At 52.7% G+C, this 24,275-nt stretch overlaps 2 protein-coding genes across 32 annotated transcripts in view; both read left to right on the forward strand.

The window, feature by feature from the left end:
• Window positions 1-1,569: 1,569 nt before the first annotated feature.
• On the forward strand, window positions 1,570-13,712 carry PLD2 (phospholipase D2). Of its 4 annotated transcripts, none has more exons than XM_067020782.1 (25): window positions 1,570-1,787; window positions 2,479-2,588; window positions 2,677-2,807; window positions 2,914-3,056; window positions 3,492-3,597; window positions 3,693-3,758; window positions 3,882-3,940; window positions 4,088-4,180; window positions 4,274-4,426; window positions 5,035-5,184; window positions 7,819-7,902; window positions 8,046-8,124; window positions 8,885-8,995; window positions 9,176-9,346; window positions 9,730-9,856; window positions 10,036-10,154; window positions 10,255-10,368; window positions 10,511-10,615; window positions 10,836-10,924; window positions 11,031-11,144; window positions 11,322-11,371; window positions 11,637-11,771; window positions 11,999-12,119; window positions 12,557-12,671; window positions 12,923-13,712. In XM_067020782.1, exons 2-25 carry the CDS (start codon window positions 2,480-2,482, stop codon window positions 13,145-13,147), a joined length of 2,769 nt encoding a protein of 922 aa, XP_066876883.1. In that variant the 5' UTR covers window positions 1,570-1,787; window position 2,479; the 3' UTR covers window positions 13,148-13,712. The 4 variants fall into 4 exon arrangements, with proteins under 4 accessions (XP_066876883.1, XP_066876881.1, XP_058903908.1 ...); XM_067020780.1 differs by having other exon boundaries at window positions 1,590-1,787; window positions 11,999-12,152; XM_059047925.2 differs by having other exon boundaries at window positions 1,645-1,927; window positions 11,999-12,152.
• Window positions 13,713-17,623: 3,911 nt separating this feature from the next.
• Window positions 17,624-24,275, forward strand: part of MINK1 (misshapen like kinase 1) — a 50,336-nt gene continuing 43,684 nt past the window's right edge. For 21 of the 28 annotated variants that reach the window (XM_067020939.1, XM_067020940.1, XM_059046636.2 and 18 more), the window contains exon 1: window positions 17,785-18,074. In XM_067020939.1, coding sequence (XP_066877040.1) covers window positions 18,018-18,074 — 57 coding nt within the window. In that variant the 5' untranslated portion in view covers window positions 17,785-18,017. Of the gene's footprint in view, window positions 18,075-24,275 lie in introns of all 28 variants that reach the window. The other 7 variants (XM_059046640.2, XM_067020947.1, XM_067020951.1 and 4 more) reach the window with 7 other exon arrangements.

Consider the following 24,275-nt stretch of genomic DNA (forward strand, 5'->3'; position numbering starts at 1 on the left):
CAAGAGGCACATGAAAAGATGCTCAACATCACTAAATATTAGAGAAATGTAAATCAAAACTACAATGAGGTATCACCTCACACCGGTCAGAATGGTCATTATCAAAAAATCTAGAAGCAATAAATGCTGCAAAGGGTGTGGTGAAAAGGGAACCTTCCTGCACTGTTGGTGGGAATGTAAATTGATACAACCACTATGGAAAACAGTATGGAGGTTCCTTAAAAAACTAAAAATAGAACTACCATATGACCCAGCAATCCCACTACTGGGCATATACCCTGAGAAAACCATAATTCAAAAAGAGACATGTACCACAATGTTCATTGTAGCACTATTTACAATAGCCAGGGCACGGAGCCAACCTAAATGTCCACTGACAGATGAATGGATAAAGAAGATGTGGCACATATATACAATGGAATATTACTCAGCCAAAAAAGGAATGAAATTGAGTTATTTGTAGTGAGGTGGATGGACCTAGAGTCTGTCATACAGAATGAAGTAAGTCAGAAAGAGAAAAACAAATACCATATGCTAACGCATATATATGGAATCTTTAAAAAAAAATGGCACTGATCAACCTAGTTGCAGGGCACGAATAAAGAGGTAGACGTAGAGAATGGACTTGAGGACTTGGGGTGGGAGGGTGAAGCTGGGGTGAAATGAGCTGGTGGGAAGCAGGAGAGCACAGGGAGATCGGCTCAGTGCTTTGCCATGACCTAGAGGGGTGGGATAGGGAAGATGGGAGGGAGGCTCAGGAGGGAGGGGATATGGGGACATATGCACGCATGTGGCTGATTCACTTTGTTGTGCAACGGAAACTAACACAGTATTGTGAAGCAATTACACTCCAATGAAGATCTATTTTTTTTAAAGTGCTTTTTAATGACCATTAAAAAACAGCCTTTGTCACTTTCTTCACCCTGCCTCTATATAAACGTGTGCAATTAGAGATCAAACAAGTTTGGCTAGTTTCTTAAAAAGTTAAAATGATGGAGCAACTCCACTCCTAGCTATTTACCCAAGAGAAACGAAAACATATTTCTACACAAAGACTTACTCAAGAATACTTACGGGAGCTTTATTTGCATCAGGCAAAACCTAGAAACAACCCAAATATCCATGAAGAAATATCCATCAACCCACTATTCCGTCTAGAAGAGATAAAGAAATCTACTTTTTTAAAAAATGAAATATTTTGTCTATTAGAACCTGAAATTTTTCCTGTCTCCCCTTAGACTTTTAGTTCCAGAAGAGCAAATCCCGTGATAGTCTTTTTCACTACTGTGTGCTCAGAGTCTGGAGCGGAGCAAGTACGCAGTAAATAGTGAATGAATGAAAGAATGCAAGCTTGCGTACGTCAATGAATTTGTGGCCACCGGCCCTCGGGCCTTTCGTCATTCCTTCCATCTACAAAAGCTGCCTAGGCCGGCCCAATGTGGTTCTCAGCCGGCCCGGGAAGGGGACACAGCCAGGTCTCTGCCGCGGAGGCGCGTCCCGCCAGGGGCCCTGGCGGGATCGGTGGCCGGAGAGGACCCGGGGGCGGGGGCGGCGCCCGAGCGTTGGAGCGTGCGCAGGGCCGAGCGCCCACAGGGAGGAGCGGGCCTGCACGGACCGACGGCGCGGGACAGACTGACAGCCGGCAGACGGCGCCGCACCGATGCACGGAGAGGGTAGCGCCGTCCCGCAGAGCCGAGGGCGGCCCCAGCGCCCAGGCTGCACGCAGGACTGCAAGGGAAGGCCGAGGGCGGCGGGGGCGGGACAGGACCGACGAGAATCCCGAGGAGGTGAGGCCGGGGGCCGTCCCGCCCCCAAGGGCAGGCCCTGAGCGCCCGCCCCGCCCTGGCCCTCTGGGGTGCGGGCTCCTGCTCTGACTCTGCAGGCTCCTGCTCGCGAAGCTGCGCTGCCGCCGGCTCGGGCTGCCCGGGTGAGGGGGCCGGGGAGGGGGCGCCGCGGAGATCCCGGGCCCAGGAAATCGGGCGGGGACGGGAATGAGCCTGGGCTGCGGGCCCTCCTGACTCAGCCTCATGCTCAGATTTCGGGGTTTCCCTCCCGGGCGGGGAAACACGTAACTTCCTCATTCCCGCCTGGACCCCTTCTTCCAGCTGGCTTGGCCTGGCTGGAGCCCCGGTGGCTCGGGACCCCTGGCAACCCCCGGAGCCCCTCCCCTGGCTTCTGCTCTGCCCCACTTCGGGGCCATCCGGGCCTGGCCGGGTGTTCCTCGGCACCCTGGTTACGGGACGGGAGGCGGGACTCAGGCATTCTGGATGCAGGAAGGATCGAGATAGGGGATGGAGATTAGAGGCGGGTTGGCAGGGCGTTGCAGACCGATGCGCCATAATCAGAGAGACGGGGAGTCAGCGGGACCCAGGTGGGGGGAAGCGGGGGACCTGTGGGAGATGGAAGACCGTGGGGGTGCGAGCGGGAGCAGGGTTCTGCAAAGCAGGTCACCTTCCTGAGGCCTCCCCATATTCCTAGGATGGCGGCGACCTCCGAGAGCCTCTTCCCCTCTGGGGGTGACCTGGACTCCAGCCAGTTACAGATGGAGCCCGATGAGGTGGACACGCTGAAGGAGGGAGAGGACCCAGGTACACAGGGAGGACGCCCTCAGGGAGAGGAGGAGGAGGGGGCTGAGACCTTCTGGAGTCCACATTCTTCCACTTTCTCTCCTGTCAGCTGACCGGATGCACCCCTTTCTGGCCATCTACGACCTCCAGCCTCTGAAAACTCACCCCTCGGTGTTTGCCCCTGGGGTTCCCGTCACAGCCCAGGTGGTGGGCACTGAAAGATACACCAGTGGATCCAAGGTGGCTGGGCTGGCAACCAGGGAGGGGGCTAAGGGGAGGGCTGGCCAGAGCGGGAGCTGCCACCCAACCAGGGAACATCCATTCAGTCAGTGCCTCACTCCCCCAGGTGGGCACCTGCACTCTGTATTCTGTCCGCTTGACTCACGGTGACTTTACCTGGACAACCAAGAAGAAGTTCCGTCATTTCCAGGAATTGCATCGGGACCTCCTGAGACACAAAGTCTTGATGAGTCTGCTCCCTCTGTCTCGGTGAGGGGGACAAGACTGCCTCCTGTGAAGGGCAGGTGCCCCCTCACCGCGGGGCAGCATGGGATGTCACTGCCCCAGCCCCCATTGCTGCTTTCTGTCCGTCTCATCCCCAGACCACAGCCTTTCCTCCCCCAGCTGCTTTCCTCCCCCAACTCTGGCCACTGGGCCTGCTCCTCTGACCCCGGTTACCAGGAAACCTTCCCTGCTCAGCTCTCCCTGTCCATGGTTCTGGGCCAGTATCTCAGCAGGGCTGGATGCCCAAAGTACCCTTGGCAGCCTCCCACCCTTTTCTGTCTCCATCCTCAGGGTAGGGGGCATTCCTTCTGCCAGCCTCTAGGTCCCCTCGCCTCCTCCAAGATCCCACCTCCAGTGCTTCAGGAACCCAGGCACCCAGCCTCCCATCCTCCTTTTGACCTTCCCCCATCCCTTCCACAGCTTTGCCGTTGCCTATTCTCCAGCCCAAGAGGCAAACAACAGACAGATGCCCTCTCTACCCCGAGCAGGTCCTGAGGGCTCCTCCAGACGTGCATCCAGCAAACAGGTAAGGACCGGACACCAGGTCCTCTGGGAAGGTGTTTGGGTGCAAATGGTTCTGGTCCCATCTGTCTCTCTCTCTCTTGCCCACCCCTACTTCAGAAATACCTGGAGAGTTACCTCAACCTCCTCCTGACCATGTCTTTCTACCGCAACTACCACGCCATGGTAAGGTCAAGAGGCTGGTGCCAGGTCCCTTGAGATGGAGCGGGGGGCAGAGGATCAGGGTCGGTAGAGTCTGAGGGGCTGAAAATAAGAGTCTCTCCTCTGAGCCTTTTTCTTCCTCTGCAGACAGAGTTTCTGGAAGTCAGTCAGCTGTCCTTTATCCCAGACCTTGGATCCAAAGGACTGTGAGTGTCTGACACCCCTCGCCCGCCATCTGCCAATATCTGGATCTCTCCCTGGCTGAGAATAGGGAAAGAGCAGTGCACAGCGGTCTGCAGGTCTGGACCCCTCATCCAGCCTCATCCGACATCTCTTTCTGGTTTTCCCCACAGGGAGGGGGTGATCCGGAAGCGCTCAGGTGGCCACCGTGTTCCTGGCCTCGCCTGCTGTGGCCAAGACCAAGTTTGTTATCACTGGTCCAAGCGGTGAGGCCTGAGCAGAGCCGCGGGGCAGTGGGTGGGGGTGAGGAAGGAGATCCCAGGGGCAATGGAGGAATGGTCAGAGCCCTTCCACTCCAGGTGGCTGGTGGTGAAGGACTCCTTCCTGCTGTACATGTGCCTCGAGACCAGCGCCATCACATTTGTTCAGCTCTTCGACCCTGGGTTCAAGGTTCAGGTGGGGAAAAGGAGCACAGAGGCGAGGTACGGGGTCCGGATCGACACCTCCCACAGGTAAGGCCTCCCTGGTGTGGACAGACACCTGGTGAGTGAAGAGCCAGCCTGGGGCCCTAAGGGGAGCTAAGTGGAAGAGACCATGGAAGAAAGGAGGGGCTTCCCACCTCCCTGGAGCCGGCCATGATTTGGAACCAGAGAACTGTTCTAGCCAGATTCTTGGGACTGCTCTTAGAGGCTGGGCCCAGAGAAAGAGAGTTGAGTATAAGCCTGGGGGAAGGACTTTTGGTGCAAAAGATAGGGCACTCCATTCATTCATTCAACAAACTTAAGGGACTTCCCTGGTGGTCCAGTGGTTAAGACACCGTGCTTCCACTGCAAGGGGCGCAGGTTTGATCCCTGGTCGTGGAACTAAGATCCCACATGCAGTGCAGCATGGCCAAAAAAAAAAAACCCCCAAAATGAAAAAAACAAACTTAAGTGGCTGGCACAATACTAGGTGCCAAGGACCCAACTGTGAATAAGGCAGATACACTCCCTGTCCCTGTGAAGTCAAGTAGGGACTAAGGGAAGAGGTAGGAAAGAGGTGATAGCTAAAGGGGTGGTTTCTGGGCCAGGACAGAGGTGTGGAGGGTAAGGATTGTGGTCCGTCCATTGTTCCCGTCCAGGTCTTTGATTCTCAAGTGCAGCAGCTACCGGCAGGCACGGTGGTGGGCCCAGGAGATCACTGAGCTGGCCCAGGGCCCGGGCAGAGACTTTGTACGGCTGCACCGGCATGAAAGCTACGCTCCGCCCCGGCCTGGGACCCTGGCCCGGTGGTGAGACACTGACATTCTTTCTGAAATTAACAGTGGCCTTTTCGACCTCCGTGGTGTTCTCTGAGTCCTTGATCCTCTTTATCTCCTCTGACCCCTTCTGACCTCAAAAACCTCCCCCTTTGACTTCTCAAATCTCCCTGACCCCCTGACCTCTTCAATCATGCTGATCCCCCTGATTCCCCTCTGATCTTTCTGAACCCCAAACTGGGTAATCTCTGACCCCGACCTCTCCGACCTCCCGTGACCTTTTTAACCTCCCTTCACCACACTGACCCTCTCTGTGCTCAGTGATCTCAAATGTCTCTGATTTATTCGTCCATTGAATAAACAATTTTCTGAGCACCCACTATGTGCCAGGTCCAGTGTCAGGGATAAGACTCAGTAGGTGATTCAGTCACGAAACAATGGGAGTTTGTCACGCTGGTGGTAGATATAGGGTACCAAGCACAGAGGAGGGGCATCTGCCCCAGCGTAGGATGTCAGGACTGGCTTCTAGAAGGCAGTAACCCTGAGGTTAACCTTAGCAAGATAAAGAAAATGGAGAAGGGCTGTCCGTGCAGAGAAGCTAGAAATAGCCCAGCGTGTTGGGGAACCACAAAGACTGACTATTGTTGCAGCGTGAGGAGCAGTGGTCAGTAAAGAGTCTGGGGGTCGCAGGGTCTGATCAGTGCCTCTCCCACTAAGCTGAGGGGGTTAACCTTTGACATAGGCAGAGAGGAGTCATGGAAAGAATTTTTCTTGGAGGTGGTGTTGAGATATTTTTTTATTGTAGCATAATTGCTTGACAATGTTGTGTTAGTTTCTGCTGTACAACAAAGTGGATCAGCTCTATGTATACGTATATCCCCATATCCCCTCCATCCTGAGCCTCCCTCCCACCCTCCCTACAGGGAGATCAGCTCGATGCTTTGTGATGACCTAGAGGGGTGGGACAGAGATTGATTTATTTATTTATTTTAAAAAACTATTTCTTTTATTTTTATTTATCTTTGGCTGTGTTGGGTCTTCGTTGCTGAGCTAGCACTTTCTCTAGTCGCAGCAAGCGGGGGCTACTCTTCGTTGCGGTGCGCGGGCTTCTCATTGCGGTGGCTTCTCTTGTTGCGGAGCACGGGCTCTAGGCGCACAGGCTTCGGTAGTTGTGGCATGCAGGCTCAGTAGTTGTGGCTCGCGGGCTCTGCTCGAACCCGTGTCCCCTCAATAGGCAGGAGGATTCCCAACCACTGTGCCACCAGGGAAGCCTGAGATTTATTTTTTAACATAAGAACTGATCATAGCTAATACTTATGTAGCACTTAGTGTGTGCCAGAAACCATCTGAGTGTTTTATGCTTATGAACTTACAACAGCCCCGCGAAGCAAGTACAGTTGTTATATCCACTTTACAGGTGAGAAAACTGAGGCAAGGAGAAGTTAAGTAACTTGTCAAGGTCACACACCTTGTAAACAGTGGAGCCAGGATTCAAATCCAGGTGGTCTGGGTCAAGACCCTGCTCTTCACCATCAAACAGGACTGTTAGTTATTAAAAGTCCAACAAGACAGAAACATATTAAGTAAAAAATTAAAGTTCACTGCACAAGCCTTTACCCCCTGGCCCTTAGTTCTTCTCTACACCCCCCTCCCCCAAATCCCATTTTTCTCCCCAGTAGTAATCCTGGTGATAGTTTGATATTTATCCTCCCAGATCTTTTCCTGCATATTTTCATGAGCTTAGCATATATGTTACTTTTTGTTTTAATGTAAATGAGATCATGCACTCTCTTCTTTGTTTTATTTTTTTCACTTAATACATGCGTTAGAGATTAGGCATTTACATTATTTCCCGCTTTCAGTCTTATAAACGATACTGCAATGAACATAATCTTTGGTTAAGCACTTAATAGGATGTCTTCCTAGATATAGAATTACAAAGTGCATTTAATGGTATCAGGGGTATGTGGATTTAATATCCTGATAGATACTACCAAACTGTCCTGTAAAAAAAGCTATAAAACCAATGTATATTCTCACAAACTATGAGAATACTCACTTCCCCATATGCGAACATCGAATGTAACCTGCAATTTTAATTTTTGCCAATCTAGTGAATTTTAAAAGTGTTATTCATTTTAATATCAATTTCCTTGTTTAGTGATAAAGTTGAACATCTTTTCATCTATGATTGGCCATTTTCCCCCTGTGAACTATCAGTCCTCTTTTCTTTTTTGCCGTGCCGTGCGGCTTGTGGGACCCTGTTCCCCAACCAGGGACCAAACCCGTGCCCTCCGCAGTGAAAGCACAGAGTCCTAACTGTTGGACGCTCAGGGAATTCCCATACCTGTTCTTATTCTTTGTTCAGTTGGCCTATATGTCTTTTGGTTATTGATATGTTGGAACTCTTTATATGTGATGTATTAATCTTCCCAATCTTTAGTCATTTTCTTTGGTTTGTTGTGTCTTTTGTAGTTTGTAATTTTATTTAGCTCGTACTGGCAAATTTATCCCACTCTGATATATCTGCTACTGTCTGACCTCTCTGATCACTCCTGGTCTTTGTCCCTGCTGTCACCTCTGACCCCTGACTGTCCTCCGGTCTTCACTCTCCAGAACTTTCTGGCTTCTGACTCCTCTGACCTCCTTGGCTTGGCCTCCCCCCAGGTTTGTGAATGGGGCAGGTTACTTTGCTGCTGTAGCTGATGCCATCCTGCGAGCTCAAGAAGAGATTTTCATCACAGACTGGTGGTAAGTGGGGGAAAAAGCCTGAGCAAGAAGCGGTAGGATGGGGCCTACAACAGATCAGCTTATGGGCCAAAAAAGGAGTGGAAGGGGAGGAGTGAGTGTTGTCGGGGGCTTAGCCTGCCCTTACCTGCTGCCCTAAATCCCAGGTTGAGTCCTGAGATTTACCTGAAGCGTCCGGCCCATTCAGATGACTGGAGACTGGACATTATGCTCAAGAAGAAGGCGGTGAGGAGAGTGGTTGGTGGCGGGGTGGCCTGTGGTGGAGATTGGTTAGAAGGGACTGTAGGATGGGGAAAGGCAGGGAATCTGAAACTGGAGGAGGAGGAAATATGCCCATCCTGGCTCCGTGTCTGGCAAACATCGCCGCCTCCCCTTCCCTAAGGAGAACTGACACCTCCCTGTTCTTGCCCTTCCTCTACCTGGTATAGACTTTCCTCCCAGTATCCATTACACTCTGCTATGTTACTGCAGGGTGGACATGTCTGTCTCTCTCCCTGGGCTGATGAACATCACTAGTTCCAATACAAGGCATAGCGTCTGCTCTGTTGGGGGCATCCATAGATGTGGATGGGTGGGAGGAAAGATATGTGGATGCTGGAGAGTAGGTGGGTGAGTGGATGGGTAGATGATGGAAAGGGAGACAGATAGAAGGATATGAGGTTGGGAAGGTGGGTCAGTAGGAGAGTGGGTAGGTAGATGGATGAATGATAGATGGTAGATAAGGGGATGAGTAAATTTGGGGGAAAATGGGTGGACAGGTAATGCTGGGTAGGCGGGTAGATGTGTGGATGGGTGAGCAGATAGATGATATTCAATCTAGGTTTGCTGTAAGCATCAAAGCAGGGTGTAAGGGGCAGGGCATTGAGGACCTCCAGGCAGGGAGGGAGAATATACAGGAATCCTGAGCATGGGGAAGGGTTTGGGAGGGTGGGAAGGGGTCATTCCGAGAGAGGCATTAGCATCTGATTCCCTCACTGACCACCAGGAGGAGGGTGTCCGGGTGTCCGTACTGCTGTTTAAGGAAGTGGAGTTGGCCTTGACCATCAACAGTGGCTATAGCAAGAAGGTTCTGATGCTACTGCATCCCAACATAAAGGTGACTCTCAGCCCGCAGAGACCCCTTCCCTGCAGCCCTCCTCACCACACTTTCCCATCCCCTCAAGCCTCCCTTTCCTTGAGCATCTCATCCTTCCGTCTTTCCATTGTCTCCCCCGACAGCTCCTCTTTCTTCTCCCACCTAAGCTCACTCTCCTGAACTCCCCCATACCTGCTCCAGGTGATGCGCCACCCGAACCAGGTGACTCTGTGGGCCCATCATGAGAAGCTCCTGGTCGTGGACCAAGTAGTGGCCTTCTTGGGGGGACTGGACCTCGCCTATGGCCGCTGGGATGACCTGCAGTACAGACTGACCGACCTTGGGGACTCCTCTGCGTCAGCTGCCCCCCAGGTAATCCCCCAAGGCCTTCCTGAGCTCTCCCGAACTCAGTTAACCTAAATCCACACCCCTTCCCAGCTCCAGCCTTCCCCTCCCGTCATTCCAAGCCCACACTCAGGGTTCCTTGGCCTTTCTGGGACCCCAAGAACCTGCTTTGAATATACTATGACCCAGTCCCCTCCCCATGTCCATTACCCACCCCTCCCCTCATTCCTCTAGGGATTTCAAATGCATCTGAAGGGGAGGACTGGGGCACCAAACTCTCTCTGCTTCATTCTCACTCTGTGTGTCTCTGTGTCTCCCAGTCTTCCAGTGCTCCTTTCTTCTCCTTGGCCTGGCTCTGTACGGCCCCATGACCTCTCCTTGCCCCTGGCTTGGGTGTGTTCCCCCTACAGCCTCCCACCGAATGCTCAGACCCTCCAGCTACACCAGACCTCTCTCACAACCAACTCTTCTGGCTGGGCAAGGACTACAGCAATCTCATCACTAAGGACTGGGTCCAGCTGGATCGGCCTTTTGAGGGTAGGAGTTCCCTTCCTCCAGAGCCCGTGAGAGCTGGGGGCAGGGCCAGAAGGCAGGGCTGGGACTGAGGATTCGATGAGCTGGCTCAAGGGTAATGCACCCTCCTCCTCCCTGCCCCAAGTGTCCCCAGGAGACCGTCCCTGACCTCTCCCCTGACTCTCCTGGGACCCCCCCCCCAGATTTCATTGACAGGGAGACCACACCCCGGATGCCGTGGCGGGATGTCGGGGTGGTGGTCCATGGCTCACCCGCCAGGGACCTTGCCCGGCACTTCATCCAGCGCTGGAATTTCACCAAGGTGCTTGATCCCTCCTGTTCCCTCCTGTGAGGTTGGAGGGCGGGAGGGAGCCTGGGGCAGTTCGTCACCTCCGTCTGGCTCTGCCATCCCTCTTCCTCAGATCACCAAGGCCAAGTACAAGATACCCACGTACCCCTACCTGCTGCCCAAGTCCACCAGCACCGCAAATCAGCTCCCTTTCATGCTCCCGGGGGTGCAGTGCACCACCGTGCAGGTGAGGCTCCGACTCAGCCCGCCCTCGCCTCCCTCCCTTCAGCCCAATGCCCCGGCCCACTCTCCCTGACCTGAGAGCCCCCGCCAGACCCCTCCTCTCCCGGGCTCAGAAGCCACATCATCATATTCGCCGTCCCCCGCAGGTCTTGCGGTCAGTGGACCACTGGTCAGCGGGGACCTTGGAGAACTCCATCCTCAATGCCTACCTGCACACCATCAGGGAGAGCCAGCACTTCCTCTACATTGAGGTCTGACGGACTGAGGGTGGCGCAGAGAACGCAGGGGACCTCCCAGGGGAGAGACTTAGGATGTCAGTGGCATCAATCGTTGAGGACTGGCATAACTGGGCCTGGAGAAATGCAGAAGCCTGGGGCCAAGGCCTGGAGCCTGGGGGTGGGGACGGCAGCGGGAGCTGAGGGCAGGGGCTGGGGCCGGACTGCTGATGCCTGTCATTGGTCCCTGCCCCAGAATCAATTCTTCATTAGCTGCTCAGATGCGCGGACGGTGCTGAACAAGGTGGGCGATGAGATTGTGGACAGGATCCTGAAGGCCCACAAGTAAGATGGACCAGCCAGAGTGTGAGGAATGTGGGCGTGGTTTAAGCCCGACTGGATGGGTGGGGCTTGGGGGAGAGGTCACACCTCTGACTCCACCCCTCCCCAGACAGGGGCAGTGCTTCCGAGTCTACATGCTTTTGCCCCTGCTCCCCGGGTTCGAGGGCGACATCTCCACAGGCGGGGGTAACTCCATGCAGGCCATTCTGCACTTCACTTACAGGTGACCCCCAGCACCCCCCTCAGCCAGACTCTGCCTCTCCATGGCCCCATCCTACCTATGCCTCCATCCTGACTCCGTCCTGATCCCTTCTTGCTGGACTTTTGAGGTCCACCTCTCTCCTGACATCCCCCATCTCCCCCCCAGTCTCCACCTCCCTCACCCATTCTCTCCCCTCAGGACGCTATGTCGTGGGGAATATTCAATTCTACATCGCCTCAAAGCAGCCAGTGAGTGCTGGGAGCTGGGGGTTCAAGCCCTGGACCCCCGGGGAGGGGGCGATTGTGGGACTGGAGCCCCAGGGATGGAGGGAAGGAGGCTATCACTCCCGCATGCTTCTGGGGCTACTGCCTGAGCCCGCAGGTGGCCTTACACTGCAGAGAGAAGTATATGGACCAGGGCTTCTGAAGTGAGGAGGTAGATGGGGCAGGGCTCTGTCTGCACGTGGAGACTACCTCTCACCTCACTCCCCTTCCCCCCATCTCTTACTCACAGTGGGGACAGCGTGGCGGGACTATATTTCCATCTGTGGGCTTCGCACACACGGAGAGCTGGGTAGTCACCCGGTCTCAGAGCTCATCTACATCCACAGCAAGATGCTCATTGCAGATGACCGGACAGTCATCATTGGTCAGTGCTGGATCTCAGTCCCCGGCAACGAGAGGGGGGTGGGGAGAAGTGGAGCAGGGCCCAGCCAGGGGCAACGGGGTGGAGGTGGGTGACGGAGATTGCAGCAGAGGCCCAACTGGGGATGGAGGCCAAAGAAGGCGTGTTGCCCCCAGGCTGGTTCTTGGGTAGAGGTGATGGGGTCTCCTGGGCTCAGGAGGACGCAGTGTGTCCTGCACCCCCCACCCCAGGCTCCGCAAACATCAATGACCGGAGTTTACTGGGGAAGCGGGACAGTGAACTGGCTGTACTGATCGAGGACACGGAGATGGAGGCATCCCTCATGAATGGTGTGGAATATCAGGCGGGCAGGTTTGCCTTGAGTTTGCGGAAACACTGCTTCAGGTAGAGCCGGGGTGGGGTGCTACAGCGCAGTGGGAGAGGCGGAAAGGGGGAGGGTCTGCCTTTTGAGCAAGTGTGAGGATTGCTTAGAGGTAGTAGATTTAGAGGTAGATTTAGAGGTAGATTTCCCAAGAGGCAGACTCATCCAGTTTAAGGTACCGGCAAAGCAGGGATACCAAAAAAATGAGAAACAGATACTTCAAAAGTAATTTGGTATATCTTTTAAAGCATTAAAGTATTTGCCAAAGTAGAGACAAATTAAAGCTCTGTTGGACTCGTTTACACTTATTTTACTGTTTCACGTTGCTTCTATTTTGAAATACCTGGGTAGGCACATTATAATTTTCTGGTGTTCAGGCTTTCAAAGGATCTTAATCTGGCCCTGCTGGGACCCCTTTCTCCTGCAGCGTGATTCTCGGGGCAGATGCCCGGCCAGACCTGGATCTCCGAGACCCCGTCTGTGACGACTTTTTCCAGTCGTGGCAAGACACAGCTGAGAGCAATGCCAATATCTATGAGCAGGTGGGCAAGGGGGGTGGGCAGGGGTGCTGGCAGGGGGAAGTTCATGGATTATCCTGTCTAGGGTGGGACAGAGAGCAGCTCCTGCACAGCCATCCTCATAAGAGGATGAGGGTCTGGGGACATCATGGGATTCAGTGGCTCAGGGTCAGTGTAGAGGGATATGGTGGGCATAGGGGCATCTAGCCCAGTTGGGCTTGGACTCTTGGGCAGTCTCCCCAAGGCTTATTGGCTTCCATGCCCCTCGCCCACAGATCTTCCGCTGCCTGCCGTCCAACGCCACTCGCTCCCTGAGGGCGCTCCGGGAGTATGTGGCCGTGGAGCCGCTGGCCACGGTCAGCCCTCCCTTGGCCCGGTCTGAACTCACCCAGGTCCAGGGCCACCTGGTCCACTTCCCCCTCAAGTTCCTGGAGGATGAGTCTTTGCTGCCCACCCTGGGTAGCAAGGAGGGCATGATACCCCTAGAAGTGTGGACGTAGCTGCGGCTCCAGCCCGGGAGAGGTCACCAGCCACTGGGGTCCACCTCGTCTGGCTCCCTGCCCCCACACCCTGGGGACCGAGGGCAGTGCCTTTGAGACCTGGGGGAGGCAGGCATCCCTGCAGGGGGACTAGAGAAGTCACAGAGGACCCTTTCTTGAGAAGCAGCCAAAGAGGACACTCTCAAGCCCGGGCTGGGGAGGCAGCAGAGGGTCCAGAGAAGTTCATCCTCCTCGCTGCCCAGTTCAAACCACTGCTACAAAGGAGAAGCAAAACTCCTGCCAGGATGCCTGCGGCCAGCCTCCTACTCCAGGAGGACCAGATTCGGCCCTGGGCCTTCCCATCTCTCCCTTCATCTTCCCGCCCTTGAACCCCCTCCCTGCCCCAGGGTCTTTCCCAGTTCATTACTGCCAAGGTGGAGGGAAGGATGGAGCCACTCGGCTTCAGTGCCCATGGTGGGGAGGGGATGGGGGGGGGGGTGCACACTAACCCCCTTCACCAGCTGATGACAGACACTAACTTTGTATCAGTTCAATAAGCGTTTCATAAATAAAAGCCTAGAAAAGGTCCTTGCCTCTTCCTTGGCCGAACGGAGTGCTTGTCTCAGCTGCGCCCCCAGGCCTACACACAGCAGCACAGGCCCCTTCATCCTCTCTCCACACCACTGGTTTCTTCTTTCTGTGACTTCATCTCCGCTCCGCTTGTCTGTGGCTTCGGGAGCTCCGTCAGTAGGTGCTGGGAAGACCAGGTGTTCACACGGGGATGCCTGGGTAAAAGAAGGGCCGGGCCAAACCAGGACTCCTGGAGGACAGTGGAGCTGACGGTGCAGCTTCAGGTGAGGGAGGCGCCCAAAGAAGGGCCCAGAGGGGCTGCCTCTTGTTCCTCAAGTGACTGCAGGGTGAGAGGCTTAGCGAAGCCCCCGGGAGTGGATAAGGGTATAGGCTTGAGGTCAGGAAGAACTGGACCCAAATCCTGGACTTGTCACTTACTACCTTGGTGACCTTGTCAAGTCACATCACTTCTCTGGGCCTCGGTGATCCCAACTGGGAAATGGGAATAATACTTAATAACTGGCTTGCTGTAAAGATTCAGTCATTGACTTAGATATTTATTGAGTACGTGCTCTTTGCCAGACACTATTCTAAACTCACAGCAGTGAGTACAGCAAAGTCCCCACCCTCGTGGGACAGGCACGTATGTCCTGGAGCTTCAGTGTCCAGCACAGTAGCCACCAGCCACATTTGGCTCTTTACATTTAAACTAATTACAATTAGAAATAGGTAAAGATTTAGTTCCTCACTCACAGCAGCCACGTTTCAAGTGCTCAGGAGCCACTCGTGTCTAGTGGCTAGCACATTGGAGGGTGCAGGTATGGGCCATTTCCATCATTGCACAGAGTTCTCTTGGTTGACACTGCTCCAGAGGGAAGAGAGAAAATAGATGGTGTAGTCTACAAGAGAATGTAGTTCACACTGGACTGAGGAGCGTTACCTCCCACGGCAGGTGGAGAGAGAAGTATAAGATAACAGGGGTATACAGAGAGAGCTCTTTGAGTGAATTGGTGACTTTTATTTCTTAAGCTGGGTGGTGGGATATGAACTTTAGATATTTTTTTCCATATCTTTTTGTATATGTGAAATATTTTGCAATTAGAAAAAAGTTTAGCACAGTCCTGGATCTTGCCCTTTGTTCCCCCAGCCTCACTCCCCAATCTCAGAACTGACCACAGGAGCAGGAAGAAACAGAGGGGAATAGGGTGAGCAGTTCAGGAGGCCTTCCTGGAGGAGGAGTGTGCTTGTGGATGATGACGTGGAGAGAGGGGATACTGTGGCCTCGCTCCCGTCCTCTCCTTTGAGTCCAGCCCTCTGTTCCTCTGAAGAAGCCACTTCCACACAAGAAATCCCCCCTCCCATGTGTAGCCAGTCCCCAGGTACTAATTGGCAATCTGCTAATTAGCCTCATTGTCAGCACGAAGGGCCTCTTTCCCTAGGGGACCATTCCCTCATTAACTGTGGAGTAGAGTGGAGGCAGCAGCTGCCCCAGGGCTGGGCCAGGGGTAGGTGGGCTTCTGCTTCATACCGTCTGCTGGTCTATCTGCTCCCCACTCCTCGGTCCTGGAGTTTTTTGAATGGAGGCCGGCACAGTGTAGGGAAAAAAAGCAGTGGGCCTGCAATCAGAAGAGTTGCCTCTAGACCCAGTGTGAAGAGAATGAATCCAGCCTCCCAAGGTGGGTGGGAGGCCCTGAGGGTGATTGGGTCTGTGCGAAATGTCCAACCCCCAGAGATCCAAAATTTGTCTTATTTTTAATAGTTTAACTTTTCTTGATACCTGATCCAGGGCTTCCTCTACCACATTGTCTCTTTTAAAGTTATTATGGACAATTTCATATATACATAAAAGTAGAGAATAGACAGATGAAACCTCAGGTACCCACACATCAATACTCCAGCTTCAATAATTATCAGCACAGGGCCAATCTTGTTTCTCTATCCTCCCCACTCCCCAGGTTAGACTGCCTCTTGAGGTTTGGGTGGCCATCTGTCCTACCTCTGTGATCTTAATCTGCTCATTCTTTGATTCAGTATGTCTTTATTCAACACTGCCTGCGTCAGGCATTAGTAAATTTACTGAGGACCTTGAATATACCAAGTGTTTCACATACCTAATTTTATTTTATCCTAACCTTCCTGTTATTATCTCTGTTTTACAGATAATAGAATTGAACCTGAGACATTAATGACTTGCACAAGGCACTGTGTTTTTTCCTACTATCCCATGCTCTTGTCCTTGAGTTACTATATTTCACAGTGCCTACCCAGACACAGAGGCCTTCATTCACTTACATGTTACTGAACCTCTGGTGGGTGCCAGGCCCTGTGTTGAACAAGGCTGACATAATTCTTGCCTTTAAGGAGATTCAACGTTTACAATTCAAAGTGTTAAATGTTTTCATGGTTTAAGGCAGGTAGCTAAAACAGAAGAGCCAAACTCAGTCTCGGGGGGGTCAAGGAAGTCTTCATGGAGGAGGTGACTTAGACATGAAGGACAAAGCAAAAGTCAGTGAGAATGGGCATGGTCAGAATATTCTGGGGGAGAAGAAATGGTTGAGGAGGGTCTTTTGGGTTCTGGGAACTGCGTGTAGAGGATTTCCATATGGCTAGAACATGTGAGGTTGAATGGTGGAGTGCTGAAAAACAGGGCAGGAGAAGCAGGCAGAATCTTGAAGGGTCATGGTTGCCACACTTGAGGCTCCAAAGACAGTGGGGAGCTAGTGAAGGATCTTAAACAGAAGAGTGACATCAGATTTGAGTTTTAGAAAAATCATTCACTCTGAGTATAGAGAATTGACCTAAGGAGGTCAGTCACAAAAACCAAGTAGGAGGCTAATAAGAGTAGTGGAGGTAGGTGATGATTATGGCTTGGACAAGGACAACAGCAAGGTAAACTGGGTGTGGCGGAGGGGCGGGGAGAGGAGCAAGACTGGATGTGCATCGGAATGTGCAAAGGAGAAGGGTCCAGAAAGGAGGATGTCTGCCTCTTTCCAAGGACTTTTCATTCAAACTCTTCTAAGTGATGTTTACATTAAGGCTGACAGTGGGGTCTTTTGGAGATACCATCATTGCTGGAAGTGATCTCAAAGATCAAACGGCCTTCTCTTTCTTTCAAATTCACAATAAAAGAAAGGCCCAGAGAAGCAAAGCAACTTGTTCAAGGTCACACAGCATGTCAGTGGCAGAACATGACTCCTTGTTCTTTATATAGCATTACCCAGCCTCCAGTGAGGCTAATGGCTGGGGGGTGCTACGCCAACATGACTAGACCTGAGGTGACCCAAGCAAGATTTGAAGGGGCTGGACATAGATCCCTCCTCCTCCCTTCCACCTCCCCTTGCCACCCGCTCCCCCTCACACAGCTCCAGGGATCAGTCAATGAATAATTGTTGAAACAGTTCCTATGTACAGAACAAGAGGAGCAGAGACAAAGGTCTGCGGTAGGATTCCCTATCCTGAGATCTGAGATCCCCTTCTCAGCCCTCCCCACTGCAGCCGGGTAATGGGGTCAGGGGCATTCCTGAGGCAGCCAGTCCTCTTCTCCACTCCCCATCCCCCAGGTGGTTTCTCCAGCCAACTTCTCACGAAGAGGCCCCTCCCTCAGCGGCTCCACTGTTGCCATGGCAATTAGGTGGGTGGACAGCCCTTCCTATCTAGAGGCCACCCAGCCCTCGCGTGGGGAGTTACCATAACAACCCCCCTAGTAATAGAGGGTGTTGGGTCCCGCCCCCCTCCCCCCGCAAATAGAGAGGTGGGTGGCTTGATTGGCAGCTGGGCACACGAAAGTGGAGGGAAAGGGAAGGAAAGGCGTCAAAGGAGAGCTCAGAAGGAAACGGGGAGGAGAAAGGGCAAAAAACACGGGGAGGGAAGGAAACGCGTGTGCGCACGCGCACCAGCTGGTGGGCGCGCTCCCCGGCGGCCCCGGCCACCGCCCACTTCTTTCACGCCAGGCTCGCGCGGTCGCTCGGTCCTCGCGCGCGCCTTTCGCTCTCTCTCTCCTGCGCCTGCGCGCAGGTGTCGGCGAGGGGGAGGGGGAACCCGGCGCGCTCGCGTCACGTTCCCTGTTCCACCCTCCCCGGTGCTCGGCCATTCTGCGCCTGCGCGGGAGTGTCTGGAGGCTCGGGTTGCAGGCTCTGGGGCGATATCGCCTGTCAGTCGGTGGGTCGGTCTTCCCGCCGGCCTTCCCCCTCCCGGTTCTCCGCGGGAGGCGCGGTGGAGTCCGCCCCCGGGATCCCCCGATGGGGGAGAAGCGGCGACGGCGGCAGCGGAATAACCGAGCCGGAGCGTGAGCGGCCCCGGGGCCCCGTTCCCGGCGGAGGCCATGGGCGACCCAGCCCCCGCCCGCAGCCTGGACGACATCGACCTGTCCGCCCTGCGGGTGAGCGCGCTGCCCCCGAGCCTCGCCCCGCGGCGACCCCCGCCCCCTTCCGGGAGCCCGCTGGTGCCAGGCCTCCGCCCTCCTCTCCCCTCCGCTCTCCATGCGCTGCAGATTCTGGGAGCCAGTTCGGTCCCCGCCCTGGGGTGCCCCGCCCCCATTCTTCCCTCCTCCTCTACCTTTACTCAGGTTCCGGATCCCCTTCCTCCCAGGTGTTTGAGGGTCACCCTCTGGTTCTCCTGAGCCTGCAGAATCTTTACCGTGATGCCCCTCCCTAGCGCCTGACATGCTTTGAGGCCTCTTTCCCCCCTTGCTCTTACTTAGATCTTCTTCCTCCCCCTCCTCTTTTTCGGCTCCTCGAATTTTGACTTTGCCACTGCCTTGCCAGCCTCCCCCTCGTCACCCTTTCTCCTCTTCTCCCAGCCCTGAATTGCATCTTTTCCCGGTCGGCAGGCACTTCAGCCTCCCCTCTCCGCCGCACACCTCCTACCGCCGCCCTCATCCCCTGCTCAGCTCTCCCCGTGCCTTGGCGTTTCAAGTGCAGCAGTCCAGAACCAGGCATTTCCGGTCTCAGGGTCCCCGCATATTACATTACCAACTCTGCAGCAGCGTGGGGCTGGGAGGAAAGACAAGTGCACTGGGGGAGGAGGGGGGATGCGTTTCTTGTCTTCAGAAACTCTGGACTGGGCTGGGAAGAGGATGTTTATATGTCTGTACACGTACAAACACATGCAGCATGTGGTTTGGAAAGGCCTGGGTATTCATGGTTTTGCTGGAGGGAGGGGGAGGCGATGGAGATTTCTCCAGGGAGGGGTTCATTAGAAAAGGGATCAGAGGAAACAAGTGCAGCAGGAATTTATTCGAAATATTCGTGTTCCCTCCTGGGGCTCTTGCATGCCCTCATTTGGGGGCTTTCAGCAGCATTTATATGTTTTTCCTTCAGCTGGGAGCCCTGGCTTAAGGGGCAACTGAGTGATTTCAAGGTGAAGACTCCCACCTGTCCCCCAGGGGGTGTTTTTGTCCTGTGTCCTTCCGGCTTTCTCAACAGGCCAAGGTGTTGGGGAGAGCAAGATTTCCCATCTCTGGATTAGGTGCTCTGGAGGCCCCTGTTGAAATCGTCTTCTGGCTTTTGAGTTAGCCAGGGAACATGGCCAGTAGTGGGAAAAGGCGGTCAGCTACACAGGTGCCCCGGATATGACTGGAGGGGAGAGGGGAATTAAGAGAGCAGAGTCATGTCGTTAATTGGGTTTCTCTAGGTGACACAGTTTTTCTTGCCATTCAGGTCATAATTTGTTTGGTGCAGTGTTGGGCTAGGAGACCTGACTTGCTGGAGATAAGGTGATAAGTTGCTGAGGAGGAAGACGGAACATTGATTTCTCTCTCTCACTGTGTGTGTGTGTGTGTGTGTGTGTGTGTGTGTGTGTGTGTGTGTGTTGGTGGCAAGAGGGTCTGAAGGCTTTAGGAGGGAGATTCGCTGGCTTTCTCTAGTTGTGGCGAGCAGGGGCTACTCTTCGTTGTGGTGCACGGGCTTCTCATTGAGGGCTTCTCATTCTCTTGTTGCGGAGCATGGGCTCTAGGCCTGTGGGCTTCAGTAGTTGTGCCTCACGGGCTCTAGAGCACAGGCTCAGTAGCTGTGGTGCGTGGGCTTAGTTGCTCCGTGGCATGTGGGATCTTCCTGGACCAGGGCTCGAACCCGTGTCGTCTGCATTGGCAGGGGGATTCTTAAGCACTGAGCCACCAGGGAAGCCCAGGAGGGAGATTCTTAAGACCAGTTTAAACTGCGATTCTCAAGTTAAGCCAGCTGGGATATAAGATGGAAATCCAGGCTCCCCTTAATGAGCTTGTCTTTAGGATGAGCTCCCATCTTCCCTTCCCACCTTGGTTGTTGATTAACTCTGGCTACAGGTTCCTGTTTTGTGGTGACTTAAATATAATAAAAAAGAAGGTGGGTCCAAACCATGACCTTTGGTTTCAACCTTGTGGGACTCTCCTTGGACTTCTCTTTCCCTTTAGCAAACTCTTCTGGTAGTTTGGCCTGGACCCTCAACCTGGGATTTCCAGCAATTCTGCAAACATCATCTGACCTTGGATTTGGTATTTCCCTTCTGGACTTCTCTACTTGAAGGAATGTTAGCCTCTTTCCTCAATTGCCTCCTGCTTTATTCTCCTCTCCCTTCTTCCAAGAGAGCCCTGTGACCCGCTCCCAGTGCTTCTGTCTTTCCTGCCTCATGCTTCTTAAGAAAGCATTGCCCTTCCCCCGCTACCACCCCAGTACTCCTGGGCCGGAGGGAGTGCTTTCTTTGAAATGGGACTGCAGAAGGCCTGCTTTCTCCTTGCTGCTGGCCTTTGCTCAGGGCCTGTCCCCTCCACCCCACCTTGGAGAGCCCCTGTGGCACTGTTGAGAAGCTCTCTCAGTCATTTCTTGTTCTGTTTCTGTCTGTTTTCCAGTGAAAAACGGCAACCTGGAGAATTAGCAGAAAAGCCTGTTTCCCTGTACTACATCATGTGTTGTTGGGGGCCTAGGGAGGGGATGGGAGAGGAACATATTCAGCATTTATTAGGTGGCGTCAAAGAGCCCAAGTTGTCTTTCTCCTCTTATTTCAAGATAGGGCTTGGCTTCCAGCTGATGATGAGAGTAATAGTCTGATATTAGGGAAGATTGAATTGCACTATCTCTTAGCCATGTGTGGAGAGGCGGGTGGACCTACCACATTGTGACCACAGGCCCACTTGACCTCTCTGAGGCTCTGTTTATCCACCAACCCAGTAGCATGGGGTTGTGTTCCTGAGTTCAAGTCCCTGCTTTCTCACTTACTGTGTAACCTTGGCCTTTCTCCCCCTTCTTCCCTAGTTTGCTGCAGAGTCTGCAAAGAGCCTTACCTCTCTAAGGCTCCATTTGCCCATCTGTATGTAGTGGTGATGGTACTGAACTCAGAGTTGCTGAGGATTAAGTGAAATACTGCATATTAAGTACTTAGTTCAGTTCCTGGCACATCGTGACTATATGATCGCCCTTATTGTTTTTTTGTTGTTGTTGTTTTGTTTTTTTGGCTGCATTGGGTCTTTGTTGCTGCGTGCGGGCTTTCTCTAGTTGTGATGAGTGGGGGCTGCTCTTTGCAGTGCGCGGGCTTCTCATTGCGGTGGCTTCTCTTTGTCGTGGAGCGCAGTCTCTAGGCACATGAGATTTAGTGGTTGTGGCACGCAGGCTCAGTAGTTGTGGCTCATGGGCTTAGTGGCTCTGCGGCTTGTGGGATCTTCCCGGACCAGGGCTCAAACCCGTGTCGCCTGCATTGGCAGGTGGATTCTTAACCATTGCGCCACCAGGGAAGCCCTCGCCCTTACTGTTAATTGTTATCAGATGACAATAAGAGAATGCTTCCAGCACAAGTGTATCTAAAATAGCACTTCCTACCCTGCTTCGTTTTCATATAAATTTTTATATAGCATCCCTTAGCCTGCTTTTATTTCATAGTATTTATCGCCAGCTGACATATATTTATATATATCAACCCCGACTAAAATATAAGTTCAGTGCAAGTTAGGATTTTGACTGTTCTGTTCATTTTTGCATCCCCAGTGCCTGTAACAGTGTTTTGAACATAGTGGGGGCTCAACTGTTTGTTGAATAAACGTGTATCATAACAAGTGAAAGCTCTTAGCACAGTCTTGCTTAGAGAAAGCATTCAGTAAGTGTCATGCTTGTTAGGCTTTCTCTTGCCGTCTATATATACACAATTAAGAATATATCTTTTCTGGGTTGTTTTTGGAATCAGACCTTGTGGTAGACAAGAGTTCTGGAAGCCTCCATCGGAGCGACATCCCTGAAGTAAAGTTAGGATCTTCCAAGAGAAAAAGCGGGCCTCTTTTTTCAAACCTTCTCCGTGTCCAGGCTTGGTTATATTCCAGGAGAATCTTCTGACTCGGAACTCTTGGCTTCTCACAAAGGACAAGTATCAGTGGAAGAGGACGGGACAAGGAGGGAGCAGACCCCGGGCTGACCTCTCTCCGCTTTTGCATTGCTCCTTTTGGTTGACCCACTTCATAACCCAAGCAGCCTCTCTTTACTGTCCAGCCAGCTGGAGGTTTTGGACTGCAGTGTCCTTGGAACCACGGAGCTGTGCGCAGCGTGGCTGTATTGAAATAATACCATGACGTGCAGTCAGGAGGGACTTGTTGCCGGGTAGTAGTGCTGACAGAGATGTTCTTTCTCAAATGATCTTATGTTGTTGTGTCTGTTCTTTGGAGGAGTCGCTTCCCCTTCCTTGTTTCTTCACGAGGCTGTGGAGCCAGCACCACTCAGAAAGCTGGCAGCTCTGGGCATGTGTGTCTAGGCTGCTGAACAACTGCTGCACTCTGATGTGCTCGCTGTGCAAATGTTGACGACAGACGCCTCAGGCAGGGGTTGGGGAGACTGACCTCCTGCAGCAGAAGCAATGGCATTGACCGGGGACTGTTTTCCTGGAGAACCGCAGACGGGAGCGGGGCTGTTTGGGGAGCTAGTGGCACTTGGAGTGAAGTGAAAAGCTGCTTTGGCAAGAGGGTGGAAGGAAGGTTGCGGAGAACTTTGCTGCAACTAGGTGTTCAGCCATCCCCCAAACGAGGGAAGAGGCGTCGCCCCCCTTTACGCTGCGGGATAGGACAGAGCCATGACCCTTCCTTCGTAACACACGGAGGGGAGGGTCTTTGAAGAAGTGAGGTTTTCACAGTTAAGAGAACAGTAAGAAGATCAGCAAGAGAGCAGGCTGGCCCACCCCCTCACGCTTATCCCAGGAGCTCACTTAAGACTATGCTGTGTAGAATCCTGATCTCAGATATGGCCTCCATTCCTTTCAACTCCGAACTGTGTGCCTACAAGGGGGTAACTCACACAGTTTGGGTATGTTGAGTGTCCTTGCTTGTCATCCTGGGGACAAGATAGCGGGAAGTGTGCAACCACTCTTTACAAGCTTGTCCTTTGGCATTGGTCTATAAATAAGGAATGCAGTGACCTCTCCATCCAGGAACATAAAACAGTTCTGGGGCTGCAGAACATCTCCAGAAGCCATCGGAGAGTCTGCCAGACTAATCTTTCTGTCTCCAAAGTTGTACCAGAGGAAGTTATGACTAATATCCTTCCCTGCATCAGTCAGTCACCAAGCATTGTTGGTCTTTTTTATTGAGAATAGGGTTCTAGATACTATGGGAAGTATGTAGTAGCGAGCTTATACTATTCTGAGCTATTTAATCAGACCTCTGGAAGCATCCCTCTAAGCAATCCCTTTGCAAGCTGAGGCTCTCCCCCCACCTCCTTTTTTTAAACTGTTACTGCCTCCCTCATTATCTTAGAACCCTCAGGGTCAGGAAGTTTACGTTAAATCTGGTTGCTGTGAATTATACTCATTTTCTGTTGTCCCCTGGTCAGTCATCTTGAAATCTGATATGCAGTCTTTTCCCTCCCCCAGCACTCACTTTACACCCACAGCTCCCTCAGTTTTTTCTTGAGTAGGTTGAAGAAATTGACCAAAAAGTGATCAGGTTAACAAGCCAGCTCTCAAAGTGTTTCTTGAGTGCCCACAGAATATAGGAAGATACAAGGACATGACTTGGTAGAAGCCCGTATTCATTCTCTCCTCTCTCCTGTTCTTCCTGCTCTTCTCCTAACCAACCAGTTCTTGACTTGAGTCTAGGGAAGCTCCTCCAGAGGGTAATTGAAAAGGTGTTTGAGGCTTTTTGTTCTTAATAAGGGGAGGGAGTGGCAGAGGGAGGAGAGAAGAAGGGGATGGAATTGTGGTGATCCAAAAGGAGCCCCTAGACATGTTGCCCAGTGGCCAGACAGGCGGGGATGCACTTGCTAATGGTGGGTAGGATTTCCTATTCTGCTTGAGGAAAGAGCTAGAACTAGGCACAGAGGATACAATGACACACAAGATAGACATGGTTTTCCTACCGTCTAGTTGTGGGGAGAGACATTAATAAAATAATCATATATATATATAATAACATATACATAAAATTGCAAGTCATGATAAGGACTGTGTAGCAGGAAACTTTGGCATGCCATGAGAGCCCATAAAAGAATTGTTTTTACTTTTTGCAAGACAAATATTTTGTTGGTAGATTGAGAGAGAAACAAATCACATGTTGAAAAACTGAGCTGGCATTGCCACAGAAAGAGTAGATAGAGGTGAACCAGCAGGTAGAATTTGGCGACGGCCAGAATTGGGA

Source organism: Kogia breviceps, chromosome 19, assembly GCF_026419965.1.
Source record: "Kogia breviceps isolate mKogBre1 chromosome 19, mKogBre1 haplotype 1, whole genome shotgun sequence".
Taxonomy (NCBI): domain Eukaryota; kingdom Metazoa; phylum Chordata; class Mammalia; order Artiodactyla; family Physeteridae; genus Kogia; species Kogia breviceps.

Coding starts and splice junctions, on each gene's coding strand:
- PLD2 (XM_067020780.1), top strand. CDS start 2,480: ATGGCGGCGACCTCCGAGAGCCTCTTCCCCTCTGGGGGTGACCTGGAC. Junction 3,057..3,491: donor AGTCTGCTCCCTCTGTCTCG/GTGAGGGGGACA, acceptor TCCCTTCCACAG/CTTTGCCGTTGCCTATTCTC. Junction 9,347..9,729: donor CTGCGTCAGCTGCCCCCCAG/GTAATCCCCCAA, acceptor TTCCCCCTACAG/CCTCCCACCGAATGCTCAGA.